Here is a 20,445-nt window from a genome sequence, read left to right on the forward strand (position 1 = left end):
AAAAAAAAAAAAAAAAAAAAAAAAAAAAAAAGCCATGGCAGAACCTATTTCCTCCTTGTTTATTATTTTCATCTATACGATCTTTGTACAATAAAGTATTTAGTTTTGGTTTACTGTGCTAGTGCTGGGGCTTGAACTCAGGGCTCTGTACTCTTACTGACCTTTCTCCCCTCACAGCCAGTATTCTACCTCTTGAGCTGGTTTTTTGCTGGTTAACTGGAAATAAAAAAATCCCATGAACTTCTGGGTGTCCAGTGGCTCATTCCTATAATCCTAGCTACTCAGGAAGCTGATATCTGAGGATTGTGGTTCAAAGCCAGCCTGGGCAGGAAAGTCCATGAGACTCATCTCTAATAAACCACTTGAAAACCGAAAGTGGCGCTGTGGCTCAAGCGGTAGAGTGCTCGCCTTGAGCTGAAGAGTGCAGGGAGAGCACCCAAGCCCAGAGTTCAAGCCCTATGACCGACCAAAAATAAATAAATAAATAAATAAAATTCTCATGAACTTTTCTGACCACACTGGCTTTCAACTTCAATTCTGCATGTCTCTGCATCCTGAATATCTAGGATTATAGTCATGAGCCACGGTGCCTGGCTTGCAAAGAATATTTCTATGCTACTGTTTTTGTATACTTTAACATTTTCTAACACAGACTTTGATTTGCCTCTCTGGCTCACCAAGTTATCATGAGCACCAATGAATGGTTTTGTTAATGTTCTGATCACAAAGACAGGTTTTTAGGTGTGTATCCTAGGCCCATTTTTCTCAGAAGTTACATTAGTTTTCAAGTACAATCATAAGATTTTTCAAAAACACCTAATACAGCAAAGATGCCTTTAAAATTCAGTTTCTTTCAAATTTCTACTGTAACTGAAGGCAAACATGATGCAGGTTTAATGTAGCATTCAAAATAACAGGCTTATTAATACATCCTTATTATTTTATCTCAACATTCCAATAAAAACAGGATGGCTATGAGAATGGACACATTTAGGAAATTCTTTTATTTATTTATTTTTGGGTCCGGTCGTGGGGCCTGAACTCTGGGCCTGGGCGCTGTCCCTTAGCTCTTCAGCTCAAGGTTAGCGTTCTACCACTTGAGCCACAGCGCCACTTCTGGCTTTTTTTCTTTTTGCTTATATGGTGCTGAGGAATCGAACCCAGGGCCTCAGGCATGCAAGGCAAGCGCTCTACCACTGAGCCACCTTCCCAGCCCCACTTTTAGGAACTTCTGATCCTAAATTAAACATCAAAGTGCCAAGTCTGAGGTATCTCTTTAAGTGTAACAGACTATAGAGAACCCAAATAGTATAATCTAGGTCAAAGCTCAACAAAATCAGCACCAGAAATGGGTGTATGCAAGAGGAGAGGGGGTAGGACCAAGGGGAGAGGGTATACTAAAGAAGAGAAAAAAAGGTGATTATGCATTGTACATACCACAAAATTTATAAAGTAATGGAAGGAATGGGTTTTAGGGGGTAAGAATGTTGAAGGGGGTTGTCACTGATCACTGTATTCCTAAGAAGCTTTGTACAACTACCTAAAGATAATAAATTTTCTACTTAAAGATATTTTAAAAAAAAAAGCAATACCAGCTTTTAGATAAAGTGGATCCAGTGTATTTTTGTCATAGAAAACCTCCAATTCCCAAGCTGGTTCCACAGATCAGTCAACTCAAATACAGTAATTTTTCACTACACTGCAAGAAATGTTATGCAACTGGTAAGAACTAAAATGTACAGCTTTTCTTAAATACAGATGTTAAAAAGTAAATTTAAAAATCACATACCCATATATGCCGCCCAATGGATAGCACGCCTATCTTTCTTGTCAAAAGCATTAATATTGGCACCTCTGGATAAGAGCAGTTTGACCATCTGTAATAAAAGTAAATAGTTTCACAGAAATTCAGAAGCAGAACTTCATAGATATGCCTTGGGTACTCATAGCAGTTTCTCTGGTATTTAATTTTTACATTAGTAGAAATAGTAACAGGATAAAATATTGAAAAAGGATAAAAAGGGTTCACCTGTATGGGTTGAAGTCAGACAACAGTATCTTTTCAATTACTACTCTGTATCCTGGTACTTATGGAAACTAAGTATACATCTGGACATCTAAAGGATAATATTTAAACAGGTTTTATTCTTACTCATAGCCCAAAGTACTATTAGAATGCAAAGTCCAATCTCATCCCAGAAATTTCTTAAATTTAATTCAAGCACAAATGTAGTCTTTACAATATGGTTAAGGCTGAAGGTTGCTGCATAACCTACTAACTGCATAATGTACCAATACCAATAATAATAATTATATCTAATTGTATTTACAATTCTTTCTCTGTTGAAGGACACTGCAGACTTCATCTTGTGACATTAACTACAGTTAGACAAGGATTCTCACACTGGAAAATCAGAGTAGTACCATGAAAAGAACACTAAGGCCATTAGCTCTGTGCTAAGAATGTTACCTATCTCTTTGCAATTCTATGTTTGTAAGAAAAAAGGACTAGGAGTCAATTACTGAGGGGAATACCTGTAGTCTTAGCTATTTAGTGGGCTGAGGGTAACATGACCCTGGTTTTGAGATGAACATGGGAAAAATCTCTCCTCAAAAACTAATAAAACAGGGGCTGGGAAGGTGGCTCAGTGGTAGAGCGCTTGCCTTGCATGCATGAGGCCCTGAGTTCGATTCCACAGCACCACATAAGCAAAAAAGAAAAAAGCCGGAAGTTGTGCTGTGGCTCAAGTGGTAGAGTGCTAGCCTTAAACTGAAGAGCTGAGGGACAGCGCCCAGGCCCAGAGTTCAGGCTCCACGACCAAACCCAAAAACAAAACAAAACAAAACAAAAACAAACTAACAAAACAACCTCCCAATAACAACAACAGAAATACTGGACAAGTTAGCCTCAAATGTTCATCTAACTTTGTCTAATTCAACTAGTAGAAGTGATACTTTGAAAGATAACTCAATTTTTTTTTTGATCAATCTGTCATCAAAGAGTTCTGCTAAATGTTGATTGTAATAAACTGTATGAAAGTGTATTTTTTAGTCAAATGTGATGGCTCATGTTTATAATCCCAGCTATTTGGGTGGAAGAGATTGGGAAGACTAGCTCAAAGCCAGCCTAGGTAAAAAATTAAATAGAGACTTCCTTCTCAACCAAAATGATGGGCTTCATGACACACATCTATGGTTCCAGATATATGCAAGAAGATAATGATCCATATGAACCATGGGCAAAACCAGACAAGCAAAACAGACAAACATCCCAAGACTCTATCTAAAAAATAATCCAAAAGCAAAAGGGGCCAGAGATCAGGCTCAAAATGCAGGTACAAGCCCAAATTTCATACTGCCAAATATATAACACAAGCAAATTATTTCTAAACTGCCTTTCTTTGCTATCCTTTCAAGAGAATAGTAAAACTGCTTTCTCCCTAGATTTTTTTTCAGTGATATAATATCCCTTTCATGTTGCTTATAGTTGGATAAAATTTTCATCATTCTATGTTTACTCTAGAATTCAAGGGTATAATCAGAATGTACTAAACATATCTCTAAGTTTGAAAGACTTGTCGGGAAAAAATATTGATGGCTCATTAAAGGCAAAATTTGATGAAAATAAGCAAGATAGTTTTGTTTGCTTTCATTATAGAGTGAATGGTCAAAAAAGGCAAGCTCATTAATAAGCAGGGGTGGTAAGGAAGGTAAACTCTGTGTAACTGAATGCACCCACCTCTGCATGTCCACTGAAAGCAGCATGATGTAATGCAGTTCTTCCTGCTCGGTCAGATACATTTACATTGCTCAGGAGAGGCACCAAAGCTTCTGCACACTTCACAGCTTTATTAGCCGCAGCTATGTGTAAAGGAGTTTGCCAATTCTTGTCTCGAGCATTCACATCTGCAGAATGCTTCAAAAGTACCTGAACTGCTTCCTAAAATATCCAAGATAAATAAAAGACAAGTGAGTAAATGGCTTTGGAAGTTATTTACAAAAATGGTTATATAAAGGAAAAAAAAGGAATTCATTAAAGAAAACAAAATATTTTTAATTAAAAAACTACTCATAAGCTGGGCACCGGTGGCTCATGCCTGTAATCTTAGCTATTCAGGAGGCTGAGATCTGAGACTCAAAGTTCAAAGCCAGCCCAGAGAAGAAAGTCTGTGAGACTCTTATCTCCAATTAACTACCAGAAAACCAGAAGTGGCACTGTGACTCAAGTGGTAGAGCCCTAGCCTTGAGCAAGAGCTGAGGGACAGCACCCAGGCCCAGAGTTCAAGACCCACGACCAACCAAAAATTAAAACAACGACAACAAAAAACTACTCATAGACAGAAATAGATGTATAATCCTGAAACATTCTCTCCCTATCCAAAATACAGAAATTAGAATGGGGCTGTGGTTCAAGTAGTAAAGCACCTGCCTTGGCAAGCACAGGTCTAAAATACTTGTATGTTGAACATATTTAAGGAGACCTGCTGCTTTAAAATGGGACATGTAAAAGTAAAAAGAAATACACAGTTTTTCGTTGAAATACTAGAGTTAAGGCAAGAGTTTAGTGAACAATGTGATATATATATCAGAAGTGAAGAAAACCTCTCAACACCATAGTTGTAAATTGAACTAATGGCAGGATCCCAAGAATTTAGTACATCACCACCATTAAGCAATATCACAAATAGAATCTAGCAAAAATTTTTCTCTGTACATTGAACATAATTTTATCTTTGGTAGATAATGACAAGCTACATATGAAAATAAAAAAGACCAGAACAGAACTCTACTGTCAAATTTTCTTGTTTACAAAGCATGCTATTCAAATCTGGTAAAACTGACCCTTGTGGATTTTTATAATCTGTAAGGCCAGGGAGAAGAGATGCTGCTTGCTTTTCTCAAGTTTACTATAAGGTACAATGAACTAACATATATTTAGAGTGTTACAAACTACTAGTTACAAATATGTAAAATATCAAAAAATAGTAACCAAATACTCCTAAATCATTAAAGCATGTCAAGCCTTTAAAACAAAAAGTAATCACAACTGTCTGATATATGGGAAAGAGTACAAGGAGTTAACAGGGTGGTGAAAGGAGGAGGAAAAGAAGTCAGTTTAGTCAATTAAAGATATGTGGAGGTCTAGGCCTTCATAATTCCACTCTAGGTATTTACTCAAGAGAAATAAAAACAGATCTCTCCATGAATGCTCACAGCAGCTTATTCCTAGGTAAACAAAACAAAACAAAAACCCCTCAGAAACAACAGATGGCCGTGGTGGTTCATGCCTATAACATTTAGCTACCCAGGAAGCTGAGATCTAGAAGACTGCAGTTCAGAGCCAGACAAGCAGAAAAGACAGAACACACACAAATGTGTGTATGTTTTATTAAGAAAGCACAGGTATTTGCACAAACTCTACAGGAGAAAAACAATACTAAACATATTTTTTTTTATCATCACTGGTGTTATTTTTAACTTTTAAAAAATCTTAAGAAGTTGTACAAGGGAGTTGCCATTTAACAAAGCAGATATAAATATATCCTTTTTTTTTTGTCAGTTGTGGGGCTTGAAATCAGGGCCTAGGAACTGTCTCTGAACTCTTTTGCTCATGGCTAGTTCTGTACCACTTTTGTGCCACAGCTCCACTTCCAGTTTTTGAGTGGTTAATTGAAAATAAGACTCTCACAGGGACTTTTCTGCCCAGGCTAGCTTTGAACTGTGATCCTCAGATCTCAGCCTCCTGAGTAGTTAGGATTACAGGCATGAGCCACCGGTGCTTAGCTTGAATACAATATATCTTGATCAATGTTGCCCCTTTCAACATTCTTGCCCATCCTTCCCTTACCTCACTCCTTCCACTTCTTCACTCTTAATTTTGTAAGATATACCTTGGATTCTTATTTGTATTTCTTTCCTCTTCTCTTCAATCATCAGCCTTTTTCCCCTTGACTCCTCCTCCTAATCCCCCTCCTTTTGAGTACCTACTTCCTGATGGCTTAGTTTACTGAACTTTGATTTTGCCTCTCTAAGGAATTACACTATTTGAGATATCCCTTGATTCTACCACAACTGATAGAAAATGTACTCAAGGTTTTCTAAATTAATCCCACCACTTGTTTTTATTAAAACTGATTCATCATGAAGACAAAGGGAGCAATCCTTTTCTTTTTGTTTTTGGTTGGTTGTGGGCCTGGACGCTGTCCCTCAGCTCTTCAGCTCAAGGCTAGGGTCTACCACTTGAGCCACAGGGCCACTTGCCACTTCCGGTTTTCTGGTGGTTAACTGGAGATAAAAGTCTCACGACTTCCTGCCCAGGCTAGCTTTGAATGGAATCCTCATATCTCAGCCTTCTGAGTAGCTAGGATTATAGGTATTAGCCACTGGCTCCCTACTCCTTATTTTCTTTAACAGAAAACATCCATGACCCCAGAGGGGTATGTAAGGAGATGAACTTTTCAAAGGCCAAATTTGAAATAAGTTTTAGATTACACTGAGATAGTGTGAAAGACATAAAACCTATACAGAGTAACTGCAGTCTATTTTCTAAATTTTCACAAGGACATCATAGTTTGATGCCAGCCTGGGCAGGAAAGTCTGTGAGACTCTGATCTCAAATGGACTACCAAAAAGCTGGAAGTGGGGCTGTGGTTCAAGTGGTAGAAGGCTAGCCTTGAGCAAAAAGAAGCTCAGAGACAGAAGCCAGGCTCTGAGATCAAGCTCCAGGACCAGTACCCTAAACAAACAAACCATTTTAAAAATCAAGAAACCTTGGGGCTAGGAAGGTGGCTCAGTTGCCCTGCATGCATGAGGCCCTGGGTTTGATTCCTCAGCACCACATAAGCAGAAAAAGCTAGAAGGGGCACTGTGGCTAGAGTGCTAGCCTTGAGCTGAAGAGCTGAGGGACAGTGCCCAGGCCGAGTTCTGGCCCCAATACTGACAAAAAAAAAAAAAAGAAAGAAAGAAAAAAAGAAACCCATTATTTTGTAGAGTTAGGTGAAAGGTGTATGCTTAATAATGTACTTTACAAAGCAGCAGAATGACAGAAAAAGACAATCCAGGAGTTTCATCCATCATTGTTTAACAGTAAGTGGTTTCTAGTTGCTTCAAAATACCTATCACTAATAAAAGATATCATGAGGACCATGAGACATAAAAAATATTTTGCAAATAATGAGTGTTCTCTAAAAATGCCAGTTGAACAAATACATACAGGGCTGTAAATAAGTTTTACATATCCAACTGCTAAAAGAAGCAATATTTTTGAAACTTGTTTTCAACTATTTTAAAATGTTATTTTAAAATAAGATGATGACTTGATGACAATCATCAGAACCTTGGCAGTTAGCTAGTAAGAACCAATAGAGAAAGCCTCACTGAAAACTGTAAGAAGAATAATTTCTCATATAAAGGGATGGAAATAAGGGTTTCTACTGTCATTTACTTCATACTCTTCAAGAGATTCTTCAGACGAAATGAGACAGTTACAATGACCTTGTTTATACAAATTCTGAAATGAAATATCTAAGTATTTCAAGAATGTTTTCTTCTTCTGAAAATACAGAATTTAAATTTGGACTCACAAAAGCTATTCTCTTATTTTTTATATGCAATAAATTTACTATAAGAAATGTCATACCTCACTACAAGATGCAACTGCTCTGTGTAAAGGTGTCAACCATTTGCTGTCTTTGGCATTAACTCTAGCTCCTGCAACAAAAAGAAAGAAAATAAAATTGAAATATTTTACATAAAATATTTTAATAAATCTTTTGAAGTACTAATTTATATGTGGACCAAATTGGATTAACAACTGAAAAATAATTTATGCTTTTTGCCAATAAATTACACTTAAGTTATCAAACAAAATTATCCTTTTAAATTGATGTAATTGTCCAATAAGATTTAGCTCTTTTTATTAACTATAAAATATCACCTTATATTTAAGGTAGAAAAGCCACCTTTATACAGAGCGTAATCAAGGTAAAAATCATACCCCACTTTATAATAAGGGTTAAAATAGTTAAGTAAACACAAAACTACTCAAAGATAAATTGTAGATTATTTAGAAGTCTTTATTACATTTTTCTTTTGGTGCCTGTAATTTTTCTTTCCTTTCCTGTTCAAGGCTGGCACTTAATAACTTGCAAAATATCTCCATCTACAGATTTTTAGTGGAGGTAAGAGTCTCGTGAACTTTTCTGCCTGGGGTGGCTTTTAACTGAGATAATTAGATCTCAGTCTCCTGACAGGTATTTCTTTATTAATGAATGAGCATGCAATGAAGTAATATAATGCCAAAATAGTTCTATAGCTATAATTAAAAACACTTAATACTATAGAGTTGTAGAAAACGGACACAATGGTATCAACTTAGGATAAATGTTGAGAAATGGATGAACCTACATATCTTTCTTGGTTACATTCAAGATTTAAAGAAGGAACTTTTAAAATTCAAGTATATGTAATTACTTCAAAATCATTATCACTGAATGTTGGTGGTTCAGCAGCTAGTGGCTTGTAATTCCAGTTACTCTGGAGGCTGAAATTCAAACAAGAATCACAAAACTAGTAGGAGAAGGAAAGTTTGCAAGATTATTATCTCTAAAAGAACCAGTAAAAAGCTGGGCTGGATTTGTGGTGCAAGTGCTAAAGCACCAGTTGAATAAGCAAGCTGAGCCAGCCTGAGGCCTGAAATTTATACCCTAGTACCAACAAAAAATAAAAACTTGACAGATAAAAAAATCTTAAAATAACTAAATGCAAATACACTTAGTAACACAAGAAATGTATTACATAATCAGGGTAGAAATCAAGGAAATAGAAATGGCACAAAACAGGATCATTCTGTTATTAAATAAAGAAGAAACCAGTACTGGCTCCTGAATTTGGCGGACAGGTCCTGTCCTATAAATCATCTTATATATCTCTTTTTATAAAAACTCAGTACAAAGATCAACATAAAATATAGTACACAAAGAACAATATATCCGGAACACATTTAAAAACTTTGAATATGAAAAAATAAAATAAAATGTCTACAAATGAAGCAGTTAAAATTCTGAGTAGTTGAGTTCTTGTGGCAATGACAGTGAGAACACTGAAAAAATAAGAGTGAATAGAAACACTTTCAACAACTCGGAAGAAAGAGAAGGAAAGGGCCCGGCCAAAAAGAACCAGCCAGAGAAATATTTACTTATCACCCCCCCCACCCCTCCTCCCCCGCCACCAAGACAGGGTCTTGTTATATATTACAAGTTGACCTCATTATAAGCTGTGTATCAACTAATACCCAGCTCTACATTTTTTTTTTGCGGGGGGGTTGTAGTAGGGTTTGAACTGGGTAAGCTTTAAACTCATTGCTTAGCTAGACAGCACTGGGAAGACAGGTCTACCCTGCAACATCCAGCCTTTTCTGTTAATAGGTTTTTTTAAACATTTTTGCTGGGGCTAGCCTAACACCTCATCTTAGCCTCCTAGACTCTCATACAACTAGGATGACAGGTGTGCACCACTGTCCCATTTACTGGTTGGAATGTAATCTCACTAACCTTTTGCTTGAACTGGATTCAAACCGTGATCTTCCCAGTCAATATCTACCTTTCAAGTAGCTAGGACTACAATGTGAGTCACTGGAACTTGGCTTAAAATTTTATTTTGACAGTCCTGGGGCTTGAACCCAGGGCCTGAGCACCATCCCCAAGCTTCTTTTTGCTCAAGGCTAGCTCTCTACCACTTAAGCCACAGAGCCACTTCTGGCTTTTTCTGTTTCCTTTTTTTTTTTTTTTCCTGTTTTCTGGCTTTGTGCATGCTAGGCAAGCACTCTGCCAACTAGGCCCCAGTTCCCATCCCTTAAATTTTATTTTTTGTTGTTAGGAATCTTATTCAATGTCTCATGAGCCACACCACAGACAAATACATACTCATGTAATAAATGTCTGGCAACTACCTGCTAGGCATGGTGAAGAAAAAGCCTAGTTATAACAGCCCGATTATTTTAAAGTTTTAGGTACAAGGCAAAATGTAGATAGTAGAAAGATGTTAACTTCTCACTTTTTGGAAGGCTGAATCTCTAGAAAAAGTAAAGACCAATACAGAAACTAGGATCATTCTCTTATTTAAGAAATGGAATGGTTCTAATACCTATGCCCTTTCCTACATTTTTATACTTATGTATCTATTACACAGAGGAGTATGGATAGACACCTAGAAGAAACTATCCTACATTAACAAAGGTAAAGAATGAGGTCTCATAAGGGCCTTTCAAAAGTCTGTTTTAAAATATTAATTGAGGGGCTGGGAAGGTGGCTCAGTGGTAGAGCACTTGCCTTGCATGCATGAGGCCCTGGGTTTGATTCCTCAGTACCACATAAGAAAAAAGCCGGAAGTGGCGCTGTGGCTCAAGTGGCAGAGTGCTAGCCTTGAGCTGAAGAGCTGAGGGACAGCGCCCAGGCCCCAGAGTTCAGGCCCCATGACCGGACCCCCCCCAAAAAAATAAAATATTAATTGAAAAAAATAAAATATGGTTGCTTAAAAAACAGTTTTGAGGCCACTCCAAATCTTTTTTTTTTTTTTGTGGGGTCCGCTCATAGGGCCTGACCTCTGGGCCTGGGCACTGTCCCTCAGCTCTTCAGCTCAAGGCTAGCACTCTGCCACTTGAGACACAGCGCCACTTCCGGCTTTTTTCTTATGTGGTGCTGAGGAATCAAACCCAGGGCCTCATGCATGCAAGGCAAGCGCTCTACCACTGAGCCACCTTCCCAGCCCTCCAAATCATTTTTTGTTGTCATTGTTTGGGCTTTCCTGATTTCAGTCTCCTTTTCATTGTTGGCATATAGAAAAGCTAACAGTTTTATGGGTTGATTTTATACCCTGTTACTTTGCCAGTCTTAAATCAGCTCTAGTTGCTTGGGAGAGGAGTCTATAGGGTCCTTTATGTACAGAATCATGTCATCTGCAAAAAGGGAGTATTTTGCTTCTTACCTCCTTATTTGGATCACCTTTATGTTTTTCTCTTGCCTTATTGCTCTTGCTATGAATTCTAGCACTATAATGAAGATGAGCAGAGTGAGTGGACATCTTTGTCTCATTCCTAATTTTAGGGAAAATGGTTTTAGATTTTCACCATTAAGTATAAAGTTGGCTGTTGGTTTGTCATATATAAGTCTTTGTTATACTGAGGAATGTTCCATATATTCCCAGATTTTCCAGAGCTTTTATCATAAAGGAGTGTTGGATCTTGTCAACAGCTTTTTCTCTATTTACTGAGATGATCGTGTTAGTTCTTGTCCTTGTTTCTGTTAATGTGTTATATTACATTTATTGATTTACGTATGTTAAACCAGCTTTACACTGGGCACCAGTGGCTCATGCCTTTAATCCTAGCTACTCAGGAGACTGAGATCTGAAAATCAGAGTTCAAAGCCAGCCTGGGCAGGAAAGGATTTAAGATTCTTATGAATAAAATCATCAACCCCTCCCAATCCCGCCCCACCCCCACCCCAAGGAAGTGAAGGTATAGGCCAAGTGGTAGAGCACTATCGTTGAGCAAAAACAGCTCAGGGACAGTACCCAAGCCCTGGGATCAAACCCTAGAAGTGGCAAAAAAAAAAAAAAACAACAACAAGAAAACAAACAAAAGAAACTCCCCAGCTTTTCATTCCTGGGATAAATCCTGTTTAACCATACCATGATTTCTTTGATTTGTTGTTGGATTCAGTTGACCAATATTGTGCTGAGAAGTTTTGCATCTATATTCTTTAAGGAGATAAGTCTATAATTCTCTTTTCTTGATGTGTCCTTATCTGGTTTTGGGATAAATGTGGTGGCAATCCCTCACTTTCTACTTAATTGAAGAGTTTGAGGACCACTGGTATTAGTTTTCCTCTAAAGGTCTTACAGAATTTGGCTGGGAAGCCATCAGGTCCTGGCCTTTTCTTGGAAGGGAGGTCTTTTATTGCCAATTCAATTTTGTACTTGTGATGGGCCTGTTTTTCTGACTCAGACACAGTAATTCTATTCCTGGGCACTTATTCAATAGAACAAGGTTACAATAAAGCCGCTAGCACAACCATGTGCACTACAGCATTATTCAACATAGCCAAGATACAGAATCAGCCTAGATACCCCTCAATGGACAAATGGATCAAGAAAATGTGGTACATGTACATAATGTAATTTTACTCATCCAGCAGAATAATACTATGCCATTTGTAAAAAAATGAAAGGACTTGGAAAACATTATATTAAGTGAAGTAAGCCAGACTCAGAGAAACAAAGGTAGCACAGTTTCCCTCATTTGTGGTAAAGAGAATGCACCTATAAATCTGCAAGAAAACACGTTGGGTAGTATGCAAGTGTTACAAATGAATGAAGTATAATAGACTCTATGGAGAGCTCAAATGTATAATGCTTTAAGAAGACTAGGTCAAAGCCCAACAAAATCAGCACAGAGAAATGGGTACATGAAAGAGGAGGGGGATGAGATCCAGGGGAGGAGGGTAGACACATCAAGGGAGAAGTAGGGAGAATGCAGTCAAGAATTCATTGCACAATGGGCTGGGATGGTGGCTCAATGGTAGAGCACTTGCCTTGCATGCATGAGGCCCTGGGTTCGATTCCTCAGCACCACATAAGCAAAAAGAAAAAAGCTGGAAGTGGTGTGGCTCAAGTGGTAGAGTACTAGCCTTGAGCTGAAGAGCTGAGGGACAGCACCCAGGCCCAGAGTTCAAGCCCCATGACTGGACCCTCCCCCCAAAAAAAGAGAGAATTCATTGCACAAGCTGGGAGCTGTGGGCTCACGCCTGTAATCCTAGCTACTCAAGAGGCTGAGATCTGAGGCTCACGGTTCAAAGCCAGTCCAGGCAAGAAAGTCTGTGAAACTCTTATCTCCAATAAACTACCAGAAAACCGGAAGTGGCGCTATAGGTCAAGTGGTAGAGTGCTAGGTTGAGCTGAAGGGCTGTGGGACAGTGCTCAGGCCCAGAGTTCAAGCCCCGTGACCGACATGACTGACAAAAAAAAAAAAATTCATTGCACATACCACAAAATTTAGAAAAGTAAAGGAATGGGTGGGAAACGGGGATGAGAATGTTGAAAGGGGTGACACTGATCAAAATGCATTGTATTCACAAAAATGCTTTGTTAAATGGCATCTCCTTTGTATAACTACTTAAAGATAATGATTTTTTTAAGGCTCTGTGAGGATACAAGTAATTGCTATAAAAATAATATGCTTTGTCGCTGTTATTTTTAATGTACTATGTGATTTTGTTTCTTTTGTATATTCTTCCCCCTATGGTATAATCCCTGTTGTCACTGTATTTGATTCTGGTGCCCTGCATCTAGTATACACATTTTTCTAATTTGAGGAGGGGAAGGAAATAACAAAATGCTGAAAAACAAGGATTCAGGTTGACCCATTGTAACAATGAGATGTATAAGATACTATGTTGAAAATGAACTTTACAACTTATGTGTATGTGTGTGTGGAGATGGAGCTGGGAAAGTGGGGAGAGAAAGGATAATAGGGAAAAAGAAAGGAGGGGGTAACAATGCTCCATAGGAAATGTACTCATTACCTTACTCAGATGTGAGGATCACAGTTCAAAGCCAGCATGGGCAGGAAGGTCTGTAAGAATCTTATCTCCAAATAATCACTGAAAAAGCTGGAAGTAGAGTTGTGGCTCAAAGTGGTGGTAGCCTTGAGCAAAAAAGCTCAGAGACAGCACCCAGTCCCTGAGGTTAAACTCCATAACAGGGAAGGGGAGAAAAAAAAAAGCAAAAGAGATAGACAGTAGAGTGCTAATCTAGGAAGCATGAGGCCTTGAATTCAGTCCTCACTATCAAGTAGGGAGTATTTAAGAATATTACTGATAACTATTATAAATCAATAACATCCTACATACTTTCCCCACCCAAAGTTCATGTGTATCAACTAAATCTTTTCCTTAACAAAGTAACCAAAGCCTTTTCTTACCCTTAAATATCTAAATTTGACATTAACCTTTCTAGGTTGGAGATGTAATTTGATTTATTAAATAACATTTTATTAAATGAAAAACAACTGCAGAATCACCTTAAATAAGTCTGTCCCCATGGTTAAGTTATGCAGAAATTTCATCTTATCAGCTTCATCTCACCCAACATTACATTGAATAATCCACTCATATAAAAGTATACTATGAAACAATGGCTTTTTATTTTGTTTTGGTGGTGGTTTTTGTTTGGGGGTAGGTCCAGTCTAGCCTCAATCTGGAGATTTTCTCACCTCTTCCTCCCAAGTAGTGGCATTCCAGGCATGGTTAACAGCACTTTGTTATTGTTTGTTATTGTTGTTGTTTTAAGAAAAAGTTACTTGACATGAAATCTCTAGAATATCTAGCAGCTGGATGATAGCAATAAAGTAATTTAAAAAAATAAAAAGGATTTACTCATTCTATTTTGGGTTTCACACAGCATTACAACTTTTAGAGACGTCTGCACTTGGAGCCTAGACATTCATTTTGTTAATTGTGTCCTGCCTGTCCTGCCTTCTACGGTGGTTTAAATAGAAACCATTTATGTGAAGAGATTTCTATAGTCAGAAACCTCTATTAGGGTATTCTATTAACTCCTATTAGGATATTCTGTTAACTTCAGGTCTCATTCTTAAAGACAGCTAATTATTCCTTCTGTCCCTATTCAGTCACCAAGTATTGCTCAAAACAGATTCATTATCATTCTATCTTCTTTTCAAGTTCGCAGAATAAAAATCCCCTCCCCCTTTTTTGGCCAGTCCTGGGTCTTGAACTCAGGGCCTGGGCACTTTCTCTGAGCTTCTTTTGCTCAAGGCTAGAACTCTACCACTTGAGCCACAGTGTCACATCTGGCTTTTTTTCTTTATGTGGTACTGAGGAATTGAACCCAGGGCTTCATGCTAGGCAAGTACTCTACCACTAAGCTACATTCCCAGCCCTTCCCTTCTTATTTTAATTTTTGGTGCCGGTGCTGGGACTTGAACTCAAAGCTATGTCCTTTCACTTGGCTTTTTTGCTCAAAGCTGGCACTCTGACACTTGAGCCACAACTCCATTTCTAGCTTTTTGCTGATTAACTGGAATCTTTTGGATTTGCCTCAGCTAACTTTGAGCTATGATCTCAGATCTCCCAAATAGCTAAGATTATAGGTGTGAACCACTGGCACCCAGTAAATTTCATACTGCCCAATTACCAAGTTTACTGGTTATTATGAACCCAGACTTCAGAAGTGAGAGAAGGATGGGTGCTGGTGGTTAACACCTGCACTCCTAGCTACTCAGAAGGCTGAGATCTGAGGATCATGGTCCTAAGCCAGCTCAGGCAAGACTCTTGTCTCCTCCATTAACCACCAAGAAAACCAAAACAGAGCCAAAGTTTAAGTGGTAGAGTGTTACCTTGAGCAAAAAAAAAGTTCAGGGACAGAACTAGGCTCTGAGTTCAAGCCCCAGAACCAGTAATACTCCAACCCCCACCCCTGAAAAAACGGTGAGAGAAATAAATTTGTTAGTTACAAGCTGTCATAGCTGGAATGGATACCTTGCTCTGCTTTAATACCATACAGATGAAGTAGTTTTTATAATCAGTGCCCAAAGGCTGCCAGCTTCCAAATTTGTAAATTTTTTTATTAGAACATAGCTGTGTTTATTCATGTAGGTATTAAAAGAATGTAGCTTTTACATAGTTGTCAGAGCTTGCAAATAGTATCTAAAAATACTACCTAGCCTTTTACAGAAGTGTGACAGACTCTGAACTAGGCTAAGCACTTGGGTAGTAGGTAGTACTAAGATTATTTCTATTTACATATATGTTAAGGAATTATAACAAGTCTCACTAATCATTTTTTTTTACTTTTTTTTTTTTTGGTACCAATCCTGGGGCTTGAGCTTTTGCCTGGGCACTGTCGGGATTTTTTTTTTTTTGTATTCAAGGCTAGTGCTCTACCACTTTGATCCACAGCACCATTTCCAGCTTTTTAGTAGTTACTTGAAGAGTCTCATGGACTTTCTTGAACAGGCTGGCTTTAAACTACAATCCTCAGATCTCAGACTCCTGAGTAGCTAGGATTACAAGTATGAGCGATGGACACCCAGCTAAAACTTGTACTTTCAAAGAATTGTTTTCGGTTTTGGGTTTAAGTCACATCCAACAAAAGTCAAGTATCTTCATCCCAGTTCCCAAACTAAAAACAACGCTTTCCTTGCTGCCTATCAAAAGCACTGCTAAAACTTTCTGATTCTGTCTTGAGGTTGGAAGTAGAACAAGCAAAATATAGTTCTGCGTGTCCATCTACAAAACTGAAAAAAACAACAGCTGCTATTTTATAGTTAACAGTGTTATTATGGACAAAGCTACAGTGGAATGAAATTAAAACTCCTCCTTAATTCAGATAAAGAAGTTCTAATACTCAACAGCACCTCAAAATATGGCCTTATTTGGAGATAGGATCTTTAAATTAATTACTTTTAAGGTAATTAACTCAAAAGAATGTCATAGAGTGGGTTCAATTCTAGTATGTCTAATGTCCTTATAAGAACAAGAAATCTAGACACAGTGAAAACAAAGAAGTCAGCAATTTATAAGCCAAGGAAAGAGGCATAGACAGATCCTTCCCTAAATGGCCTTCAGAAGGAAACAATACTGCTCTCACCTTGATCTCAGACTTCTAGCCTCCAGAACTATAAGAAAGTTAAATACCCCATTTGTGGTACCAGGTATCCCTAGCCACATTATGACACTACAGTTATAGGTTTTCAAGGAACCACACTAAGTCTAATTCCTGATGCTAGAATCATCAGATTCCTGTTTCATTATTAAGAATTACTGTTTATAAAAGGTCAAAAATCAAGTGAATTTTTGACTAAAGCCATTCATAGGTCAGTCATTTAGTGACCTAATACATTCAGGAAGCAATCTAAGTCTGCTATAATTTTGAAGGAAAGCATTAAATTTACAGCTTCCAAACATCTATTCCTGGACAGCTAGAAAATTTAGTCCTTAAAAAATCTTCAATGACAGTGTCTGTGAATGAAAATTTTACAAAATGATAAGCTATGGTGGAGATACAGTATAATATACAGAAAAGGGAGATTCAGTTAATAGCAGAATGAACATTGATTCTAACATAGAGATTGTTAGGTCAAACTTCTGATTCTACCTTTTATTAGCAGTACAATTTCATCTACAATGGTATACTTCTGAAAGCTTCAACTTTCAGCTCAAAGTAAAAGGTATGTAACTAGTTTTCTTATCTACAATACTTTCAAAGTTGAGGATTAAAGACTAATTTTAGCATAGTAGTTGACACAGAGTACTCATTGCTTGCTATTATTTTAGCCCATTCAATAACAATTGTTAATTGAAGTAGGTACTATCTTAACTATAGATTCTATGAGAATAAGTAATTCACTTATTTGATTACATGCACCATGTGAAAAACATTACTCCTCTGTCCACAATTCTTGAGGTTGCACCATATATAGATAAAAGGAGTTTTTCTAAGACAATTCATCAAAATATAAAACAAGACGGATGTCATCTTCAATTCAACAAGTCACACCCAAAATACAAAGATTTGCTACCAATCAAAATGAGGAACAACAGAATTAAGTGAAGTTTCTTCACAGAAGGGCACATTCATGTATATGTCTATGTGCTCTTAAGTCCCTGGTAATTTTTTGGATCACCATGGACTATCTAGTAAACTCACCATGGAAGAAAACAAAGTGAGATAGTCAATAAAGGGACAGGCAAACAACTTCCTCATTTTTGACAAGGGTAAAGATGAAGAAGTGTAACAGACCATCACTAGTAGATCACTGCCTAAAAGTCTACTACTAACCCAAAGGGCTGCCAAGCGACCCCAACTACTTATAGTATATCAATAGAGGAAACCTGCATGTGCTCCAACCATTACAATATTACAGGCACAGAATCAACAGAGTCAAGGACTTTATGAGTCACAGTAAGTAATTACTCCCTTTGTTTCTCTCAGGTATTTGCTACAATGATGGAAAAGAGACATTCACAGATGTAGAGCTCAGCACTATTTGTGGTTTCAGGCATTCACTAAAGGCTCTCAGAATATAACCTCCACAACTAAGAATAGACTGCTGTACTATTGAAACTTCAGATTAAACTTGTTTGTATAAGTAGGCTGAGCATCAATGATTGGAACCAAAAGTATTTTAAATTATTAATATTTGCAGAGACTTTATAGGATGAGCATTTCTAATCTGACAAAAACTATTTATATTGTAAAACACTGAGGTAATACTTGAACCATGCTCCAAACTGCCCCACCACCTTTTATTTTTTGGTTTGTTGTTGGGCTTGAACTCTAGGCCTGGGTGCTGTTCCTGAGCTCTTTTGCTCAAGGCTAGTGAACGACTGTTTTGAGTCATAGCTCCACTTCCGGTTTTTGAGAGGTTAATTCAAGAGAATAGTCTCACAGACTTTTCTGCCCAAGCTGGCTTTAAGCTGGGATTCTCAGACTCCAGCCCTTTTTGATTTTATTTTTCAGATAGGATTTTTCCCCCTTTTTTGGAGTTTATTATTATTCTTAAACATTTTTTTACTGTAAAGACACTGTATAGAGGGTTTACAGTTACATCAATAAGGTAATGAGTACACTTCCTATTGAGCATTGTTACCCCCTCCTTTGTTTTTCCCCTACTATCCCTTCCCTCCCCACTTCCCCAACTCCCACTCCCTGCCAAATTGTAAAGTTCATTTTCAACATAGTGTCTTGTCTTGTACATCTCATTGTTACAATGGGTCAACCTGTATACTTGTTTCAGCATTTTGTTATTTCCCTTCTCATTCCCAAATTTAAAAAATGTATATACTAGATACAGGGCACCAGAATCAAATAGCAGAGGTTATACCATAGGGATAAGAACATACAAAAGAAACAAAAAAATTATATACAAAGAAAAAACCTCTCGTGTCCCTATCATGGGGCTCATTTAGCTTAGCATCATCTTCTATGGTCATATTAACATCATCTTCTATGGTCATATGTACATAGCTTTTGGCCTTTCGGCTTGTCTGGTAAGATTATCCTAGATATATACTAGTTATTGCAAATAAGGAAAACCATGGGACCTATGTTTCTTTGGGTCTATTTACTTCACTTAATATAATTTTTCCCAAGTCTTTCATTTCCTAACAAATGGGGCAGTGTCATTCTTTGATGGAGGCATAGAATTCCAGTGTGTGCATGTGTGTGCGTGCGTGTGTGCGTGTGTGTGTGTGTGTGTGTGTGTGTGTCAGTGTCACAGTTTCTTGATCCATCCATCTACTGAGGGATTTTGGGGTTGGTTCCATATCCTAGCAGGATATTTTTACTTTTGCCAGGGACCGACCTTGAATCATGATCCTCCTACCTCTACCTCCCATGTAGCTTAGCTTACAGGCATGTGACATAATCCCTAGCCTAAATTTTTTCAAAAGCTTCCTTTTGGAGCATTCAAATTTCAGATTTTAGGACTAAGAATATGCGATGAAGGTAACAATGACTTGTGTAATTGTAACTATTCTATACATCACTTTTTTTTTGGGGGGGGGGGAGGGTCAGTCATGGCGCTTTAACTCAGGGCCTGGGTGCTATCCTTGAGTGTATTTCCTCAAGGCTAGTGCTCTACCACTTTGAGTGACAAAGCCACTTCCAGTTTTCTGGTGGTTAACTGGAGACAAGAATCTCACGGAGACTTTGATGCTTGGGCTGGCTTTGAACTGCTATCCTCAGATCTTAGTCTCCTGAGTAGTAGGATTATTAGGTATGAGTTGATGGTGTGTGGCTCTATACATCACCTTTATAGTAACAATAAAAATAAAAAATTAAAAAAAAGAATATTCAATCTTTTTCCCCCTTGCTATTCTGGTAATCTATTTCTACTATATAACTCAGAATTTATTTATTTATTTATTTTATTTATTTATTTTTGTCGGTCATGGGGCTTGAACTCTGGGCCTGGGCGCTGTCCCTCAGCTCTTCAGCTCAAGGCGAGCGCTCTACCACTTGAGCTACAGCGCCACTTCCAGTTTTCTGGTGGTTTATTGGAGATAGGAGTCTCATGGTCTCCCTTGCTCGGGCTGGCTTTGAACCGCGATCCTCAGATCTCAGCCTCCTGAGTAGCTAGGATTACAGGCGTGAGCCACCAGCGCCCGGCATAACTCAGAATTTATAATTTAGGCTATACTGGTTGATTATACTAGGTTTATAATAAAACCACTCATAGTTTTATTAGAAGTGGTTTACTAACTTTAATTCTAAAGGTTAGTAAACATATTATATTATTACTTGTCTTCTTTCTTTCTATCTGCATTCATTTGGCATCTATTACATTTTTAGCCCTGTACTAGTACTATTCTATTATTTTTATTACTTTATTATTTATTAGTACTATTATTTTAGTAGTGTGAATAC

At 37.8% G+C, this 20,445-nt stretch overlaps 1 protein-coding gene across 3 annotated transcripts in view; it reads right to left on the bottom strand.

Moving 5' to 3' along the window:
* Window positions 1-20,445, bottom strand: part of Ankrd28 (ankyrin repeat domain 28) — a 159,809-nt gene that overhangs the window by 51,487 nt on the left and 87,877 nt on the right. For all 3 annotated transcript variants that reach the window (XM_013022161.1, XM_013022160.1, XM_013022163.1), the window contains exons 4-6: window positions 7,640-7,710; window positions 3,740-3,940; window positions 1,790-1,877 (exon numbers count right to left, since the gene is read on the bottom strand). In XM_013022161.1, coding sequence (XP_012877615.1) covers window positions 1,790-1,877; window positions 3,740-3,940; window positions 7,640-7,710 — 360 coding nt within the window. The remainder of the gene's footprint in view (window positions 1-1,789; window positions 1,878-3,739; window positions 3,941-7,639; window positions 7,711-20,445) is intronic.

Source organism: Dipodomys ordii, unplaced genomic scaffold (assembly GCF_000151885.1).
Source record: "Dipodomys ordii isolate 6190 unplaced genomic scaffold, Dord_2.0 Scaffold60, whole genome shotgun sequence".
NCBI classification, from domain to species: domain Eukaryota; kingdom Metazoa; phylum Chordata; class Mammalia; order Rodentia; family Heteromyidae; genus Dipodomys; species Dipodomys ordii.